Below are 19,863 nucleotides of genomic sequence, written 5' to 3'. Positions count from 1 at the left end.
TTCTTATTATATGAACACGTTCTGAACACTGTTTGAATGAATAATGCAAAATGTTCTTGTGCGCAATTAATACCCGATGCACAAATTAAATGATTCGGGTAAGCTGAATATTTTTAATGAAAAATCTTTGTTTCACTGTACTTATTATTATTATTATTTTGGTGTGTGTTTTAAAAAGTTGTAACCAAGTTGCAATCACACGCTATTAAGGCCATGCTTCACGTGAGACGTAAGTTGCTTGAATACGTATACTTCCGAATGTTATCATTCCTACTGGATTAATTCTTCTAAATAGCACACAATACATACACAATGCACAGCGTCACTGATTATCCAAACTGACAAAAATTCAATTTTATTTCAATCCTTACCTAAAAAATAAATATCTCAGGTCTGAATAGCATTTGAAGGATTATAATTTGATTTCACATAACTGACTAATCCCATTCGATTTATTTTCTTGTACAAGGGTTTTTGTTTCAATTTATCCAAACTAACAATAAAATCAATCTAATTGCAATCTTCACCTAAGTAATAAATAACACTTAGCATATTTGTGCTAGAAATTCCTTTAAAAATATAGAGCTCACTTAATACATTGAGCCAGGCATGTACGCTTATAACAACATAGAAAAATATATACTTTTTAAAAAACAATCACCCTAATTCTTTACGCGGTGCATGAGTTTGTATATATTTAGTCGGAATGAGATTTATAAGACATTAAGAGACCATTTAGCACTTTCACTGACGATCAACACAACTAATTCTTACTCAAAGCACCAGTTAAACTTAAAACCTTCCAGTAATTAAATATATATTTTTTTACTTGACGATTTTTATTTCTTAAGGGAGTTCATCTTATCTCAAGTGATGTTTTTATATTAACGTTAACCTTGCAGACTCTTTGAGTTGCATAACGTTTACGTATTTATATATAAAACATAAATTTTGCCTGATTAGTTGCTTTTATATTTTAATTTCTTTGGGCGTAAAATTATGTATTTGAGATGTAAATATTTTTATGTTCAAAAGCAATGCAACTGTCTAATTCATGATATGACTTTATTTAATTCCAAAACATTTAATTTTTTTTAAATTAAGGATTATTGATAGCCAAGAAAACTAAAATAAAATCAAACATAATCATGTAGTGGCTAGTATGATTAAATTTAAACTTTTAAATTCTATAATAAATATCGGGTTAGATAAATTTGTTTCTCAGCAACAAATAATACAATGCTATCACAATAAATTTACTGAAAAATCGCTCAAATAGTAGTAATGAGCACATAATGCAATATCCTACATGTTGTATGAGACCTGGTCTTAATCATATTCACTTGCATAAATTAAAACTGTTTACACAATGCAAGCGCTACATTTAACACAATGCTTTGCATACTTTGGCAAAAGACACCTGTCCATTGGCTGCTGACTTGTGAGGTTTCTCAATTGTGTCTCTTGTTGTTCGACACTAAAGATCCTGGAAAAAAATTTCCGGATTCATTTCTCAACAGGCTAGAAGGCAAACAAGATCACTTTTTTTTCATCCTTCTGTCATTGGAACACAGTTGGCTGGAAGGTCTCTGAGCCAATGGGAAAAACCCTCAACGTGAGACGTATCGAATCAAAAGCAAGCCAAGACACCAGGTCCTACAAGTCAGTAGCCAATGAGCAGGTGGCATTTTCCCCGAGTACGTAGATGATTGCGGAGTCCATCCTAGAGGTCAATGAAACCGCGATTTTTTTTAATTGTTCCAGAGTCCTCCAGATTAAAAGTGAACCAATAGCAGAAGCATCACAAAAGTAAAGTAATTTGATATTTGGTGCATCACCAAATGAATCCTCGGATTTTTCATTGTGTCCATCATTGGGTGACCGGCAGACCCGTCGTGGTACCATCAGCTGGGCAGGCAGCAGTTCCGTGCAGTGCCAGTGCAGCAATTCATGCGAGGCCACGCCCTCTTGAAACCTAAAAGGAACGCATGCCAAGCAATTACGCCCGAAAGCGCAATGATGCAACAGCCGGTTTTGTCTTGCACGCGTGCCGGCAAACGTGGTTCTTAACAACCGTACGTGCGGCGCGGTGAGCGTGGCTTCTCGTGCCGGCGAGAGGAGAGTTGTGTGTCAAGGTTGGCGCCCTGCCGCGGGGACCCAAAATTACCGATCGGTACTCCTCGCACGCGTGCGGCCTTTGCTTTCAAGTACCAAGCCGGCGAGCACACGCATGGGCAGAGGTGTCCAACCAGCATGGAGGTAGGGAACTGTCAGGAGATGGCATTCTGTGACGTAGTTGAAGTCACTTTTAAACCTCGCGATCGCCATATTGTTACGCCCAAAACATTGCGGAATTTGTGCTTGATAACGTCAGATGATGGTTAGTACGTACGAATTAGAATATATATCTTTCATTTAAAAAAAAAATTCATTTAAAACTGTTTCCACAACGCAAACACAAATTTTCAAGCAATGTTTTGGGCGTCTAATAAATATGGTGCAGCAATTAACAGAATGATTAAAAAATGGCTACACCCACTTAACATGTAATCATGCAGACTTGGTCAACCCCTGTGCAACAGCTAGGATCACGATCATTTCAATCCAGGCTAGCCACGACAAAACTTTTGAAGTGAAAACGTCTATTCGCTCGTTACAGTCGGTCGAACTTTCTTGTGTGACAGAATACAGTCAGTTTTGAATCGCTAAATTACTACGAGACTAATAAAGCGTCAACAATGGCCCACGACGGATCGATCATGTCTGTACGTGTTTGCCGCGCATTTTTTTGGTTTGCTTGTGACGTCATCGTTCCCGTGTAGGCGCATGCGCGTGATTGTTAAGAATTAGCTTTGTGTTAAGTTATAAACTGGAGTAGCTATGACAGTGATTCTGGTGTAATCGCGAAGAACTTTCAGAGCATCACTAGAACCCAAGGCGAGACAGTAAGAATATTCGCCGGAATATAAGCGAAATTCTGTATAGATTGAAATTTTCAAAATAATTAAATATGTCGTCTCATGTGACTCGAAAATATACTCGAAAGTAAATAAAACGCAAGTCAGAGGAAAGCCTGATTCAAAAGGAATAAAAGAAAGCCTAATACGGTCAGTGCCAAGCGAATGAGAGCGCTACGGCAGCGTCGAAAATGAAATGAAAATTTCAAAGTTTTCACTAAAAATCTACTGCGCGGACCCTTTCACAGTGGTTTTTAGAATGGTTGTTTTGGTCGATAAAAATATCACAGCCTTCGGCGGCTTACGCGAGATTGGGTAACTACTACTTCTCCGAGTTTACAACTGACTCAGGGTCGTCAAATGCGCGTCGAGCTTTGAAATCCAATAATCAAAGTGAAGCAGATGTGTAGGTGCTTCAAGTTTACTTTGCTACCCATTGAATTCGTTAAAATATCGTGGCTCTACCAATAGCTAGGGACTGGGAAAATTCGCGGTTTAAATGACCTCCAGGATAGACTACAATGTCCTGTGTCACTGGGGAAAATGACGCCAGTCCATTGGCTGCTGACTTGTGGGTTGTCTCAACTAGTTTTCCTGTGATTCGATTCTTCATTTATTGTGGGTATCACATTGGCCCATAGTCGTCCAGATGATTAGTGATCCAATATTTAAAGAAGCTTAATGTTATATGTATTTAAATTTTAGCCTATCACGAAATGAACTCACAAATGTTTTCGGTCTCTACCAATAGCTAGAGTCTGAAACAAATTGACGATAGGCTACAATTCAAATAGTTATAACTCATTGCTGCCTATACTATTGGCTCACAACTCACCTGAATTACTCTGGGCCTATGAAAAACACTCAACCAAAGCTATGTTGAATCACAAGTTGCTACGTTGGAACGTCTCACGAGGCACCAGCCAATGAGTGGGTGAAATTTTACCAAGTGTAAGTATGTGAAGTTCATCCTAGAGGTCATTGAACCCGCGAATATTTCTGGTTCCTACAAATAGTCAAAATATGAGGAAAAATTTGAATTCACATGGTCCCTGAAGAATGTCACAGAGTACTGCTGTTCCCAAATAGAAAGGATGTGTCTGCTGAAGACTTAACTAAAGGGTGGTTTAATTTCAAGGCTGTGTTGGGTGAGGAAAAAAAAGCCTTAAAAAGATATCTGAATTCTTTCTACGTTTACAAAATCTAGTGCTTCAATTAATTAAGACTTTTTCAACAGTCATTTGTTTGCGTTCACAAATTTTTCAGGCACTCATCAACTTTTTATAAATTCATATTAATCATTTAACAGTAAGTGATAATGGTTAAAGATCGTGGACATCAGTAAACTGTCTAAGCAACAATTTTTTTTATTAAAAGCTAGCGCCACAAATCCTTCATAATTTCATCAAATGCCACATCAGCGGTTCTATAAGGATCATTGAAACTATTTGGAAGGTCAATATAAATGGGTGATATCATTCAAGGATTCTTTAGGCTAAAAATGATTTTAAGGAGGTATCCGGAATAAGCATTTGTGTCGGTGATACCAGGTTATAGCGAATAATTTGTGTGAAGATCAGAAATAAATTTTGTGACAAATGAAGAGCAAGTTATTTTGTTTTCGATATTGATATGTATATTGAGTATCGGACTGAACGGTAGGACGCACTGCACTGCTTTTAGGATAACAGTTATATTACATTTAGTACCACAGTTATATCTCATTTAGTACCACAGTTATCTTACATTTAGTACCACAGTTATATGGTATTGAGTATCACAGTTATACTGCATGAACACAGTGTTGAGAGACGTATGGATGGTGCAGCTTCTGCGAAAGGCCTATTGCCACGTGGATGCTGAACCTTCGTAATGAATGTTGACAAGCAAATAATTCAAATTTTCGTGGAGGTTAACAACGATGTGTAGCGAAGTTACAGAGACGTTGTTTTGCATTACACAGGCTAGACGTTAGCATCCACGTACATAAAATTAACTTAGCTTGAAATTCTGATGCCAGAAAGACTTCTTTCTCAAGGGGCTGTTTGGCATGTCTGTCTCGCTACATTCAACCTGGCAATAACTCGAAAACAACGACAAAGGCATTCGGTCTTTTCCATACTCTGTCTCTCTTTATCGCCTGTTGACACGCCTTGCCTCTAATGGGCACTAAGCTTAAAAGACGGAGATAAATAAATAGCTAGCTTCTTTTCAACAGTTTTCGGCCATAACAATTTCCTGTTGTTTGATTCCCAAAATTTGGCTTCGTCAAAGCATAGAGTATATCGTTCTACGGAATGTCTGAATTTAATAGTGTTTGACCGCTACAAAAATCTTTCCTCTGAAAAAAGTGGCGTTTAATGCCAAAATGAATTTTTGGAATGACTTAACGTGTAATAATTCTGTCAAAATACACTATATTATGAACTTATAAAATTTGTTACTGAGCAATTTCTGCTTTAGCAAAGTCAAATGTTTTATATTCAACTAAAAATAATTTTTATGGCGTAAACTCTGTTGGCAACAATATGGTGTTTTTTAGTTCCTATCCGTTCCCACAGACGTATCTCCATATTATTTATATACGACGTTCTTTTGTTTTTGTTAGACTTTAGTAGATAGTGCTGTGTTTGTTAGTTAATCTTCCGTATGATAACCATGATCAAGCTCACTTCTAGGGAATATGTGGTGAACAGTTAAAATATTTTGCAAGGCAGCACTCGCAATCGATATAAATAAAAACATAAATGTTCGTTCGTTCAAAATCTTAAATAGTATCCGAAAGTTCTTCACTGATTGTTTTGAAATTTTGACACAACGTTGCATTCGAATGTGCGCGTGTTTTTATATACCTATGCCATACCTGTGACCGGAAAAAAGGCAGATCAAAATATAGATAGGTAAAGACATAGATTTTTAATATTTTCATTGATATAGAATGACATATATAAAGATAGAGAGATATAGATAAATAGATATAGAGATATGTATATAAAGAAATAGAGATATAGAGAGCGGTAGATATATATGCAGATACAGATATAGAGAGATAAAGAGAGGTATAGAGATATAAATAGAGACATTAATAGAGAAAAAGAGAATTAGATGGATGAAGAGATGCTTTGTATATGTGTATCCACTTCAAACTAATTACAAAAAAACAATTGATTGATAAATTGCAACGCATGCCGGGCAGCTAGTACCGTAATAAAATCAAGTCACGCGATTTCAAACATTAGTTTGGTAATCAGATGTTACGAAATGTGAAATGCAATTTTTTTTTCTTTACATAGTTTATTTGTTTATAAGTTTAATCTAGGGCCAATACATATTGTTTAGTTCGGTAATCATAAATACCATTTTTCGGCTGTAAATTATTTTCAATGTTAACTTAGGCATGAAATTTAAAATAACCCTTTAAAATTATGCTTTAGTTTTCTGGGCTTATGTCAAAAAAAGGAATATAAAAAATTCCTCATGTCACTGGAAATCTTAACCGCGAGTAATTATTTTGCAGTTTACCACAAAATCCGACTTGCTAGTGCTAAGACCTCATCACAAGTTGATACATGCTGAGAATTTACGTGAAATTCTCGAACTTGTAAACGTAATTATAAAAATATTACAAATATTTGTTCAAAGTATTTAAGCTTATGTAATTGGAACAAAGTGCGTGGTGACACAGCTAGGTTGTCACCTAGATGTAGATACTTGAAAAAATTTTTGTTTCCGAACGCACCGTCGAAATATCGTCTATCGCTCAGTAGACGTTGGAATCGCCTGCATTAAAACGGGGTTTCCTCGAGAATGCCATAGTTTTCACTGTTTTCACGAGAAGATAAGCGCACGTGCGTGGCTCCTTGTCGGAGCGTTCGTCCGACCTCGCCGCGAGGGACCGCGCCAAAGCGGGCCTCGTTTTGAGCTGCGTCACAAACGGGAATAGGCGTGGCTGTCCGGCGAAGGAACCGCGTTCACTTATTATACCCTATTCTCGAGATATTACATCATCGCCATTCTGCAAACTTACGCTCGATAAAATACCCAGAAATAAAACAAAAGGTAATTTTTAACGCAAATAATATTTCCCCCCCCCCCCCCCCCCCCCCAGTGTATGTACGTACAATATAGGTACACGAGGCAAATTAGCTTGGCTTCTGGGTTTTAGCCGTGTCCTCGGAGAATAATTCACCGACGTTTGGGCTGACATTGCAGTCGCCATCATCAGGGAGCAGTAGTAACCTACTGACTAACTGCTCCCTGATGATGGCGACTGCAATGTCGACCGCAACGTCGGTGAATATTTCGCCCAGGACGCGGCTACAACCAAGAAGCCGAGCTGCTTCAGAAAACGGCCGTGAAAGCCTGCGAACATTATTACAGGAAGCAAAAACACGTGAATCAGTTGACGGGAATAGGCCTATAAACTTTAAAAAATTAGAAGAAAAAATATTCTGAGGTAGCCTATGTATTATAAACAATAATGATATTTCAATGTAGTGCAAGGGGAAAAAATAATTTTTATAATTTTAACTTTGCATCTTTATTACTTTTTTAAATTTTGTTTTTGGGATTTTAATATAGGTAATAATCATCGTTAATTCAGACATTGGAAATATGAAAATGCATAAGTTGTTAATTTACGTGAGGGAAAGAATGCAACATAAAAAAAGACATTGGAATGCTCGAATAAATTTTCCATCAAAGTTGCCGTGTGTCTATGGGTTTTCTCGGGGTATTCCCGTTTCCCCCACCCATTAATACCTTCAACGCCCCATAAGCGTATCATTGACATTCATTGTCTTCAATGAACTCGGTGTCAACGAGACCATAAGCTTAATCCATTTCAATTAATTAGAGACTGGAAAAATTCGCGGTTTCGATGACCTTCCGGATGGACTACAAAGTTCTCTGTTTACTGGGGCCAGTAACGCCAGTTCATTGGGTGTTGACTTGTGAGTTGTCTCAGCTGGTTTGCCTGTGATTCGATTATTCTTTGGTTGAGGGTTTCTCATTGGTCCAGAGTGTCCAGATGAACAGTGAGCCAATAGCTAAAGAAACTTAAAGGTATATGTATTTAAAATTTTGGCCTATCACGAAATGATTCCACGAAATTTTCCGGTCTCTTAATATAAAAAATTCACTATAAATGTTTCATTTACCGTAAAATCCAATTTTTAAACGATTAATAATTGTGTGTAACTTAGATCGATTATTATTTTTTTAAATTGTATAAATATATCTTGTTGATGAGGTAACAGATTAAGATAAATAAGCCACGATTTTAATGCATATATTACTTCTAGTAATCATGTACAAAGTGATAAAAAGACAATTCAAGAACCCAACCAGAAATACCAATACATTAAGGAAGTGTTTGATTTTAAGGAGGGTGAGTGAGAGAGAGGGGAGGGGGGGGAAGGAAAGAGAGATAGGAAAGAACCGAAACTCGTCATGTTGGTTCAACAATTTATATTTCGTTACAATTTTGTATCAATGAATTTGTGAAAACTTGGCTTCGTTAAAGTGAAGTAGGCCTATGCTATTTATTGGAATGCTTGGAGTAAACGTTTACTGGCTGCTAATTATAGTTTCCCCCAGTGACGTTACTGGCATTTACTATTTCGACTTCAACTATAACAAAAGACAAATTAAAACAATTATTTGGACATACGTCACTGTTGGAAAACTCAGATATAGCGTAGGCTATGTTAAATAAATTATTATTTTAAAATCAGTTGTTTCCATAGCAATAATTATTTAAAGATATACACCAAAACTTAATGGAGTCAAAATTTTCATATTAAATGAGATAATATTTTTATGTCATAATACTCTTAATGGATTCTTTCGATTCCTATATTTCTCCAAAAATTTTTGTGTCAATTCATGTCAAACAAAACACAGTCATTTAGAGCCATCAAGGTGCAAAATCAACGTATACGTTAATAAAATCTTGCTTTACCATCTGTGTTTAGTGGAAAATGAGGTATCGAGTATTTTTAAGCTCACGAGAAAAGAGGCTTCGTTAACGTAAAAAAAAATTAAAAGACGTTCTGAAGCCTTGAAGAAGAGGCAAACCATCTTAAGAAGATCGTGATGCAATGGAATTTATTCTGTGAGTGTAACAGAAATATTCATGTAAAATTACAGATGCTTGTATCTTTGTACATTTGCATGAACATAACTGTTTCAATACAAATAAACAATTCTTGCAGTAATACTGGGTTCGGATTCTTACCCGGGCATTTATGCGTTGTGCTGTCCCAGTACCTTTAATAGTTAAAGTTATTTGTAAACTGTTCCCTGAATGTTAATAAGAAAATGGTTTAAAAAATTACGTTTGAATGAAACATCAATTAAATTAAAAAAAAAACTCTAATTTCGTAAGAAAAATTCTCATAGCTACATATCTCGAAAAACTTATTCAATATGTTCATAAATAACCATAGCCATGTGTTGTACAAAGTTACAATTTCTTCCTTGTAGTATCAAAAATCTATTGCTTGGCAAATGGTTTCCCAAAGGAATCTTTTGTAAAAGTACACAAAACACTTTTTTTTCCCCCCGTGTGTATCTCCGAACGGAAAAGCTGTTCTGTACAAGCGTTCAAGTCTCTCGCGAGCACGCCCGCTTCTTTAGCGCTGCCACCTTTCCCTGCCACCTTTTCTCGCCTCTCAAAGGTCGCGGGGATCAAAGCCAAAGAGGTGGGGGGATGCGTGACTGAAGTGACAGCGTGCCAACGAGCATTTACCAAAGCATCCTAAGCCCGTTTCACGTCACGAGTCAACCACGGAATGTTATAAAATGACCACGATAATAAATGTTTATTCGTGTGATATATATATATATATATATATATATATATATAAGCGAATCTTTCAGTACTCGCCAGTGATGTGTATCATCTAACCACGAAAACGAGCAATTTAGTTTGTTTTTCACGTTGCAAATACCCTTATAATACGAAACTCGGAAGTGGAATTTAACGTAGAATTCTTAAAAATAATGCCGAGCGTGGTTTCCACACCTGCCGCTAGAATTCGCTGCCGGAGTAACTACGTCGAATATCGAATAATTTGATTAACAGACAGAAATTTATAACCTTATAATGGAACGGGTCTGAGAACATCGAAAATGGATTGAAAAAAAATATATATAAAACCTCTGGTTTGGACCTGATTTTCGACCAGGAAATTTATTAAAATACAGCCCATCTTGCTATAATTCACTAAACAGTTATTACTTTAAAAGCTTCCTTTTCCTTTTTGAATTTTTGTTTGCGCCATCCGCCACAGATGACAGCATCGTGGTTGTTACACATTTCCGTTCCTTGACATCCGTCGCATTCACGTAAACCGTGGGCCAAGATGTTACACATAAAAAATACCAACTAGTAAAATAAATGACAAACATACTCCGTTTAAGCTAATTTGCCCGTAACAACAGATTGGTTTCTGAGTTTTTTTTGGCGTGCACGGCGTTTTGGTGTGCAAAGTTGTAGCTGTATTAAAGGGTAATTGTCAATTTCCCATTGAAGATGGCTGTAACTAAGTACTCCGAAAGGTCGGGAAAATTATTAATTATAAAAAAGCCAAAAAGTAGTATTTACTCTGGTCACCAAGGCTACGTTCTATATTACTTTGCTCACACTGTAAAATTTCGAAAATGACTTGTGATCTGTTAAAGTTAAACTTAAAAACCTGACAAGTTGTCTTTTAATAGGGTCCCGATGAAAATCGATTTAAGTCTCGCATTTTATCAGCTTCGTTTTAAATAAAGTTCAATAATTAATATTATGTAAAGCATATTTAATGATATGAAATAGAGTTAATTTATTTTGAGCGTGGTGCGTGACGTGTTCTGAGAGTCATTTCTGAGCGTGGTTGCCCAGATAATGCTGCGGTGGTGGAAGCCACGACGCATTTGTGGCTGTTATGGGAGGGTGATTGTACAGTGCCTTCAGCAGTAGAGAGGTGAAGCGACGAAACAGTACCCAGTCCCAGAGGCGGGAAAGACATTTTCCACAAATGCGAAATATCAGACCCGGCTGGGAATCGAACAAGTTGGACTATTTTGAGCATATTTGATGAATATTAGTCAGTTTTTCCCCCCTTGTTGACAATCAGTGACGGGCATAACCACAAACGGCTAATTGTAAAAGTAAGGAGTTTTTGATAATATCTTCAAGTAGATAACATTTCCACACATTTCAATCCTTTCCATTCATTTATTTCGTTTTATTGCATTTAATCACTGAAATTCGTTTATATTAAAGTACACTTATTTCGTTATAAATGGGTTCTTTTGATGCTTTTTAATGATTTTCTACTTCATTTTACTTATTTAAGTACATTTGGGTACAAATCATTACAATTCTATTGTATCGACTGATTTTGTTTCATGTATTAGGTTAGACTGCAATATAGCTGGTTTACATTAATTTACAGCTAATACATATGTTAAAAATCAAACGCTAGAGCAAAAAGTATTGGTACTCACCATAGTCACTACGCGAACAGGCGTTTAATTTTGTCCGTTATGTAAATTTGAGTGTTTTTTCATAGAAAACGTGGATGTGAAACGTGGCGGACGTTGCGGATAGCCAGTGTCTTTTCTCTGGGTACTCCTGTATCTCATTCCAACCCTGTCACTCAATACAGCCTCTAATGACGACGATCTCAATTTATACATTCCGTACTAAATTTAAAGGGGTAGAGAATATTTCATAATGCATTTTTGTACATTTATTTATAACTGAATTTTATAACTAATTGTTTTGAAAATCTGGCCTCTTCAGGGCACAAATAAATTTAAGTGTTTTCTTTTAAAAATCGAATCTAGCTGTAGTGCGTTTTGTCTCTTCTCTTACCGCAGCAAAAAAATAATAAAATATATATATATATATATATATACATACTTACATTTGTCTTATTTCTTACAATAAATTACGAATATCAATCAATCTTCGTCAATACCGGAAAATTTGTTTGAGGTGTTTGTATTTTCATCGTAAGCTTTTATTTTTTTATGTTAACTTTTAAAATAAATCTGAGAAAAATATACTAAATTAATCTACCCACAATACGCCGGAATTGCAATAACGATAAGGTGCGACACAATGTAAAGCTACGCGAATCGACAGATAAATATCACGTTAATGTAAAGATTCTGTTCTAACTCGCATACAAATTCATATAACTTATATTTATTTTCCATTTCATGAGCACTGAAAATATGAAATCCATTAGGTAATATTTTAAAGTATTTATAACTCGATATGTTTGAAAGAAATCTGTTCAAATCTAATATATGTTCATTCGAAAACGAAAAACGCTATAATTGAGTATTATTTCAAAAATTTCAACGCTATATTCACAAAAAAATAAATATTAAAATATTAAACGAATAAAAATGTCACCAGTGCTCAAGTCTAACCATTTTTCGAAAACGAAATTATAACGCTCATTTCGGTATCGCAGCGCTCACGGAAGCAATGGAAATGAAATAGGCATATTTCTAATCGGTAATTACGTCCTGTCGCGCGGACATTGCAGATGTGTATGACGTGATTAAAATTCGCGCCACTTCCATCGCGGTTCCGGCGTTAGGGCCATTTCCCACGAGCCGTGTTGAATAATTTGGTTTCTTGTCATTAATACTATTAATACAATAGTTCTCGTGCATTTGTTGTTTGTTTGTAAATTTCATCATCAGATAATTACCAAGCATTGATGCACAAAATTCAATGGTGGTATCGTGATAAATTACTATGAATGCCCCTTAAATAATAGTCATATAAGAAGAAAAAGAAATAACCTACCAACAAGCGTTAACCGAATTCTTCTGCTTGTGCTCGGGATGACAGAAGAACGTTTATACAGTGGCGTATACAGGATTAATTTTTCAAGGGGGGGGGGGGGGAAAGGGGTTTTGAAAAAAATTAAAATGATTAATATTCGAACACATGTATTTAAAAAAAAATCTTCATTGAAAACTGACATATGGCCCTTCAGTAGTAGCTGCAAGCGGCATGAATTCTCACGCAGTAACATGCTGTCTTCACTGATATTTGGAATATTTTTCATAACTTCTAGGGGGGGGGGGAGGATGAAGCCCCCCTCCTCCTATAAATACCCCCCCCCCCCATCCTCGACAACCATTACGTTTCCACGACCGTCTGGAACCCGGTAGCTCACGAGATGACAGCCGTGAGGGATTTATTCCCTACGTGCTTCTCAGTTGGGGGTCAGTCGCAGTTATTTCTCACCGATTTCCCCCCCCCCCCCTCCCCTCATCATCGTCTCTTCCTCCCTGCGCGAAGCCACGAAGACGACATCGCCTCCGACGCGGAGTTGCGACGCGAATTGCGTAACAGGTCCCGCGGGGACGGAGAAAGTGTCAAAACGCAAGAAAGGCGGGTTAGGAAATATGTTTGGTCGAGAGAGGGTGTTCGGGGAGGGGTGGGGGGGGGATACCTCGATCCTCCTCCTTCCCCCCCCCTCCAACCAACCCCCCACCAACCCCCTCCCCACTCCAACATCAACCCAGCAACCGGAACGCGACGCGGTCTTGTGACGTAACGCGGAGGCAACACTGTTAATAGTGCGGGTGTCATCTTCGCCCGTTATCGTCGCTGTCTGGCGCGCCGGCCGGGCAAGAAGGTCACAACGGTCCCCGTATTGCCACACGCAGAAAAAAATATTTCTCTACTTATACAAAAAAACTCCTTTGGAAACCAGTTGCCAAAGAAATAGTTTGTAATACTACAAGAAAGATGTTGTAACTTTGTATAACGCATTATTTTTGCATTTATGAAATATGTTATTACTGAGTATTTCTTACGAAAATGGTTTAATTATTTTATATTTTAATATATATTTCATTCAATTATAATTTTAAACCATGGAAAAGTTACTCTAATATTTAACATTTATTTTGTTTTATTATGCTTACTAATGTGCGCAGTTAATACTGAAAAAACTATTCAGACTTTAATAACTTTAAATATTGGAGGTACTGGGACAAAACCACGCCTAAATGCCCGGGTAAGAATATGAAGCCAGTATTACTGCGAACACTATTTTGTAGTGATACAGATTTTTGCATGTAAATGTAAAAATTTGCAAATGTCTGTGTTGTTACTTGAATATTTGCGTTCCATTTAAAAAAAATACTGCGTATAGTTACTTTCAAGTCCAATCTGCAACACCATGTTGGATTTCCTTAAGGTAGCAATATAAAATAAATAATTTGATTTGATATTTCTGGATTTTGCACACCATTTTTAAATAAATTAAAAATAAACTGAATTTTGAGGTTTTTAAAAAATTTTTTTATACTAAACAAGTACTCATATAATAATTTTTAATAAATTCAAGGCATTTTTAAAATGTTATTCTTAACATGTCCTAAAACCAGAAATCATGCAATGCAAGTTTGGATTAACCATTCGTTTGTATCCATTGTCGAAACTCTTAATTTTTAGCACATCAGACATAATTCATAAATCAATAAACGTTAGGTTTTCTCCAAACTCTAAAAAAATTCTGATTTCTATGATCTTGGGAAAATCTTTTTTTTATTGATTTAAGAAAAATATTCTAAAAAATATATTTTATTACAGTTTTTAATTTAATAAACTACGATATCTAACTTATGATCCAAACCAAACCTACAAGTAGAGACAACTGTATTTCGCGATTTCATTTCATGTCAAGGTATTTCACTAAACACTGTAGCTTTTTCTAAGAGTCAAGGCAAATTGTGAGGGTGCAGCAGTACGGTGACCACATTCTCATTGGCCCCGTCAAGAGCGGGACGACACCTCTCACCGACTTCAGCCAATAACCACAGGAGAAAAGCTACAGTATTTTGTGGAATACCTTGACATGAAATGAAATCGCGAAATACAGGTGTCTCTACCTGTAAGAACTGTCTGAATCAGCCCGCACGTCCACGCAGTGCCCAGGATACATACCCACAACCCCTCGTGCCGTGATTTAGTAGCACTGAGTGAAAAACCTTTTTTTGGCTGCCGCAAGACATACGCTCTGCGGTGTTTTCAGTCATTGTTTGAATTATCAAGGCTGTGAGTTGAAACCCCATCAAAAATTTCAATCATTGCTCTACAAGAACAAAAATTTCAGCAAGCACAAAAAAATAATTTTTTTTAGTCATTAAAAAAAGGTCTATTACTAACAAAAAATATTTTTTTTGTTATCCCTAACAAATATGTTCGTGTACTCTACACGCTGACAACCACTTAACAGAGGACTCTTGTAGCTAGCAGTTTGTACTTGGTTTACTTTTGGTTGTAAAGAATGTCAACTTCATTAAAAGCGAATTGAACTGATACATATGGAAATTGCCAACACTAAAATGTATCAAAATAATAAAGTAGGCCTAACATTACTCTGTCAACAACGTTCAAATCATTCAAATGTGAACTGAATTCGTTTTTTTATTTTTAAACTATAACAACTTTAAGGGTTTATTTTAAATGAAAAAAAGATAAATATTTTATCAGCCTAAAATCACCTCTGCTTTAGCCGCTGTGAGCTACTGTTGCCAGAGGAACTGGAGTTAGGAACCTGTTTGTATCTCCGAGGAGAGAGAGAGAGAGAGAGAGAGAGAGAGAGAGAGAGAGAGAGAGAGAAGTCAACGGTTTTGTAAAATAACAAGTTATCCATTCGAACTAATGGTGACATAACACTCCCCAGGGAGCGTCCGTAATCACTGTCTGAGAGGAAGTAAAAAAAAAAAGACCACCAATTTAGAGATCGCGTCACGCATTCCTCTGGAACGCACCTCGCGTTGGTTTCCAACCACGGCATTCGTCATACCAGAAGACGGCGGAGTGAAAGTGCTTTCACCCGCGTTTCCCGATATGATTACGACATGGTTTCTCTCGCCCGATGCCCGTCCACGGACCTTATCCCACCTGATCCAAGCTGTCAGTGGCTAGTTACAACGGCAATACTTTTCTGCAGGCTAACGAGTGCTCAGATTGTTCCGCGAAACATTCGTGACCTTAATCATAGCCTAACGTACTTAAGAGGCCACTCCAGTGGTTCAGGGGCACTACGCAACCCGCGTTAACATCATAAGATTCAATGATATTTTCATTTTGCGTATAACTAATTAACTAATATAGATTTCTAAATGATGCTTGCTTTATATGTAAGACAACGATGCTCTTATCAAAGCCCCTTTCTTCAAAAACGTGCTTAAATTATGGTTTTATACTAATATTTACTAATATGCATAAGTGTAATGTCTAGGTTTGAACAATAATTTATGCACGTTTTTGAAGAAAGGGGTTTTGATAAGAGCATCGTTGTCTTACATATCAAGCAAGCATCATTTCGAAATATATATTAGTTAATAAGTTATAAGCAAAATGAAAATATCATTGAATCTTATGAGGTTAACGCGGGTTGCGTAGTGCCCCTGAAACACTGGAATGGCCTCTTAAGCTGGCGACATGACACTTATAACAATAAGTTTGAAAGTTACAGTAATATGTACGCTACTTTAAATCCCAAACATCAAACGGGCAAATACTTGTGCACTAACTAGCTTATTCTTAAACGGTTCCAACAATTTTGAATATATATATATATTTTTTTACGTAATATCTGTTTTCAGAGACGAAACATCGATCCACCTAAATCACAACGTACATTTTTAACGTTAAAATACGTAAAAGAAAGTAAATACTATTCCAAAGAGATATCTGTATCACGGAGACACGCATATCATCGAAAATCAAAGGAAACCAATGTCATCGTACAAAAAAAAATGACGGTTCAGCATACTTATTTCATAGAGGGTTACTTCAGTTTAAAAAATTTATACCAAGTATAAATGTCGTATTTGAAAAAGGGGCGTGTAAGTTTGTCTGCTTGTACATTTGCAATATGTAGAGACCAGAAAAATCCGCGGTTCAGTGACCTCCAGGATAGACTCCACGATCCTCTGCACATTCGGGCGAATGCCATCTGTTCATTGGTTGCTGAATTGTGAGTCTTTCGACTGGGTAGCCTGTGATTCGATAATTCTAAAATTGAGGGTCTCTCATTGGCCCACAGTTCTCCTGATTAACAGTGAACCAATGGTAGAATCAACACAAATGTATAATTATTTCAATGTTAGAATGTCACGAAATGAATCCGCGAATTTTTCTGATCTCTAGCAATTTGTGTTTCTTTATAATTAAATTTAACTAAACGATCAAAACAAAGAAAGGCCATGCTTCAAAACTTTTATCTTTTCGTTTGTAATTTCAGTATATAAAAAGGCAAATTATTACAAATTTCAAATTCAATTGCACAGATAACACAAAAAATAAATTCTCTGTTCTGGCTGTTTCATATGACGCAAAGTGAACAATAACATTTTTATGGGCCACAAGAGAGCGAGATAGAGAGAGAAAGCATACAGCATAACTAGTTTTCTTAAAGTACTTAAGATTAAATCTTGTTACTAAGATGGACGCTAACTACAAGACAAGTTGACATTCAGCCACACAGTTTATGTTTGGTTAGAGCTTTGCATAAAACTGTCTATTACGATTTATATTTACAAAGGTGAATAATTGTTATGACTATGCCCAAGACCAGCTCATAAACTGCTTTTAAATTTATGAAACGGCAAAGTTTTACTACGCTTGAGTCGCTGATAAAGTTTCGCTTAGAAATAAGCTCTGCAAGGATTGTATTACAACTGAATAGGCACGATACTTTTCAGTTAAAAACGATCCACCAGTGGAAAATAATACAAATGCAATCTACTCTATTACGTAAAGGGTATCTTATAGCTTTATGCTATAAAATAAGTATATGTACATATATGTATACAATTTCATTACTCAGGGACAGCTTAACGTCAATACTTGAAATACCGTACTGAAATTTCGATTTAAATGACCTTAATATAACTGTCTAAATGAAAACAATATTCAATTGATTTTTATGTGGGGAAAATATTTGACTAAAAGCGAGTACCTACTCCATAAACAAACATACCTTGCACGTTTGTAGCTACTAAAATCCTCAAATACCATAAATATATATTTTATATAATTCAAGCAATATATATACCTTAAATTAATAAAACTTTTTTTTTTCAGCTCTACAAGGATGATTCGACAGGCGTTCCTGGTTGCGTCAGTAGTCGGTGAGTCAACTAATTTTTTTTTTTTTTTTTTTTTAAATTTTCAAATACAATGATTTAAAGTTGCAGAACCATGTAGAATAATACTATTTTTTTCCAATAGCCAATAGAATAAACATTACATCAGTATTTTTAATAATTCATCATGAGTTGAACTATTTTACTAAGGATTCGTTATGTATTGATTTATTAATATACTCCATTTAGAATAACTGGTTAGCCAATTACTTATTCATTTGCCAGAAAAATATTTAAACTCTTTTTGGTTGGTTCCTTAAGTAACAAAGTTTTCAAGAAAAAATTTAAAAAAAAAATCCAGAAATTAAATTTTCCAAATCTTCTAATGTTCCCTTATCCTAACAAAATATTTTTTTTTATTCTTACTAGATTCTGAAATATTAGGATTTCACTGACCTTAAATAACCAGACTTACGCACCATTTTACAGAATTTTAATCTCATGACCTAACCTAGAAACGTTTAAGAATTACGTGCAAAAATATTTATTAAGAATTTAACAATTAGTGAAATTAACATCATTTACAGAACCTCAAAGTAATTATAACAAAATAAACATTGATTTATTTTTCTTGAAACAGTTGATACCTGTAGAAAGTTACCTTAATTTGTAGCATGTGTTCAGCTATGTGATATTAAAATTTTTGTGTTTCAGCTTTGGCGTATGTATATTCGTCACCTGTATTACATAGGGTAAGTGTTTCATTTGTAATGTCTATACGGTGCTTGTATATTTGTAAATTGGTTATTAATTGTGTTATACTATATAAAATATATTTTTGTTTTTGTCTGAGTAAATATTTTATAAGAATAATAAATAATTCAAAAACACAATGTGTTTCTAAAAAAAAAGCAAGTGTAGTTAACGAAAAACTTCTGGCCTGACAACGCAGTCACACACCAATAATTATGCACCTATAATATGTTTATGCATTTATAAATTCTCTAACGTAAAATTTTGTATAAGCTTTGGCGGAGTCAATTTTAATTACGATATTTTTTCATGCCGGAGACACTATGCTTAGCGTGAGCACTTTCGTAAGAATTTTGCCTTCCACACTCCAAACGGTTATAGATTGTGAACTGGTTTTTCTAGTTCACGGTTAGAAATTAAAGTAAATTTATGTACTTTTCAACAAGGAATTTAAGTTTTCAGAATCAATGCATTTTGTGTTATATTTGTAGATTCAATTTTAAACGTACAATATTTTGGGGAACGATTACAATATAAGTATTAAACCAAATCACCCTAGTGAATTACAAACGTTATCATTTTTGAATTTTTTTTACATTACTTCATGCCCTCTGATATTTATCTTCAGATATTTTTCCTAAAAATTTGATGGTATTTGAGATCTTGATTGACCCATCCCTATTCTTAGAAAAAGTATATCACACACGTGGACAGAAAAAGAACGTTCTTACTGTAGACTTAAAACCAGTTATTGAAATGATTTGTTAAAAAACCAAATATATTTAATGGGATTCACGTTCAAAGAAAGTGAACCCAGTTTCTGTAAACTGGCAAAGATAGCCAGCCGTGAATTTACGAGGATCCCTAGGATAATTTGTAACCAGCGTTCTTCGTTAATTTAAGGTAAAAATAATTTTAACACGAGCAGTAAATGAAGGGAATGTGTTAAAAGTCAGAAACGTAACCAGATCAATTTCAAACCCGGGGTAAGATTTCATCTTGGTGATCCATTTTATTTTTT

At 35.6% G+C, this 19,863-nt stretch overlaps 1 protein-coding gene across 1 annotated transcript in view; it reads left to right on the top strand.

Annotated features, from left to right (window-relative positions):
- The window catches only part of LOC134528193 (U-scoloptoxin(01)-Er1a-like), a 33,712-nt gene that overhangs the window by 6,356 nt on the left and 7,493 nt on the right, over positions 1-19,863 (top strand). Inside the window, exons 2-3 of the mRNA XM_063361583.1 lie at positions 18,088-18,134; positions 18,804-18,841. Coding sequence (XP_063217653.1) covers positions 18,098-18,134; positions 18,804-18,841 — 75 coding nt within the window. The 5' untranslated portion in view covers positions 18,088-18,097. The remainder of the gene's footprint in view (positions 1-18,087; positions 18,135-18,803; positions 18,842-19,863) is intronic.

Source organism: Bacillus rossius, chromosome 1 (genome assembly GCF_032445375.1).
Source record: "Bacillus rossius redtenbacheri isolate Brsri chromosome 1, Brsri_v3, whole genome shotgun sequence".
NCBI classification, from domain to species: Eukaryota; Metazoa; Arthropoda; class Insecta; order Phasmatodea; family Bacillidae; genus Bacillus; species Bacillus rossius.
The sequence above is the reverse complement of the archived record's forward strand: the minus strand, read 5'-3'. Positions and strand labels throughout refer to the sequence as shown.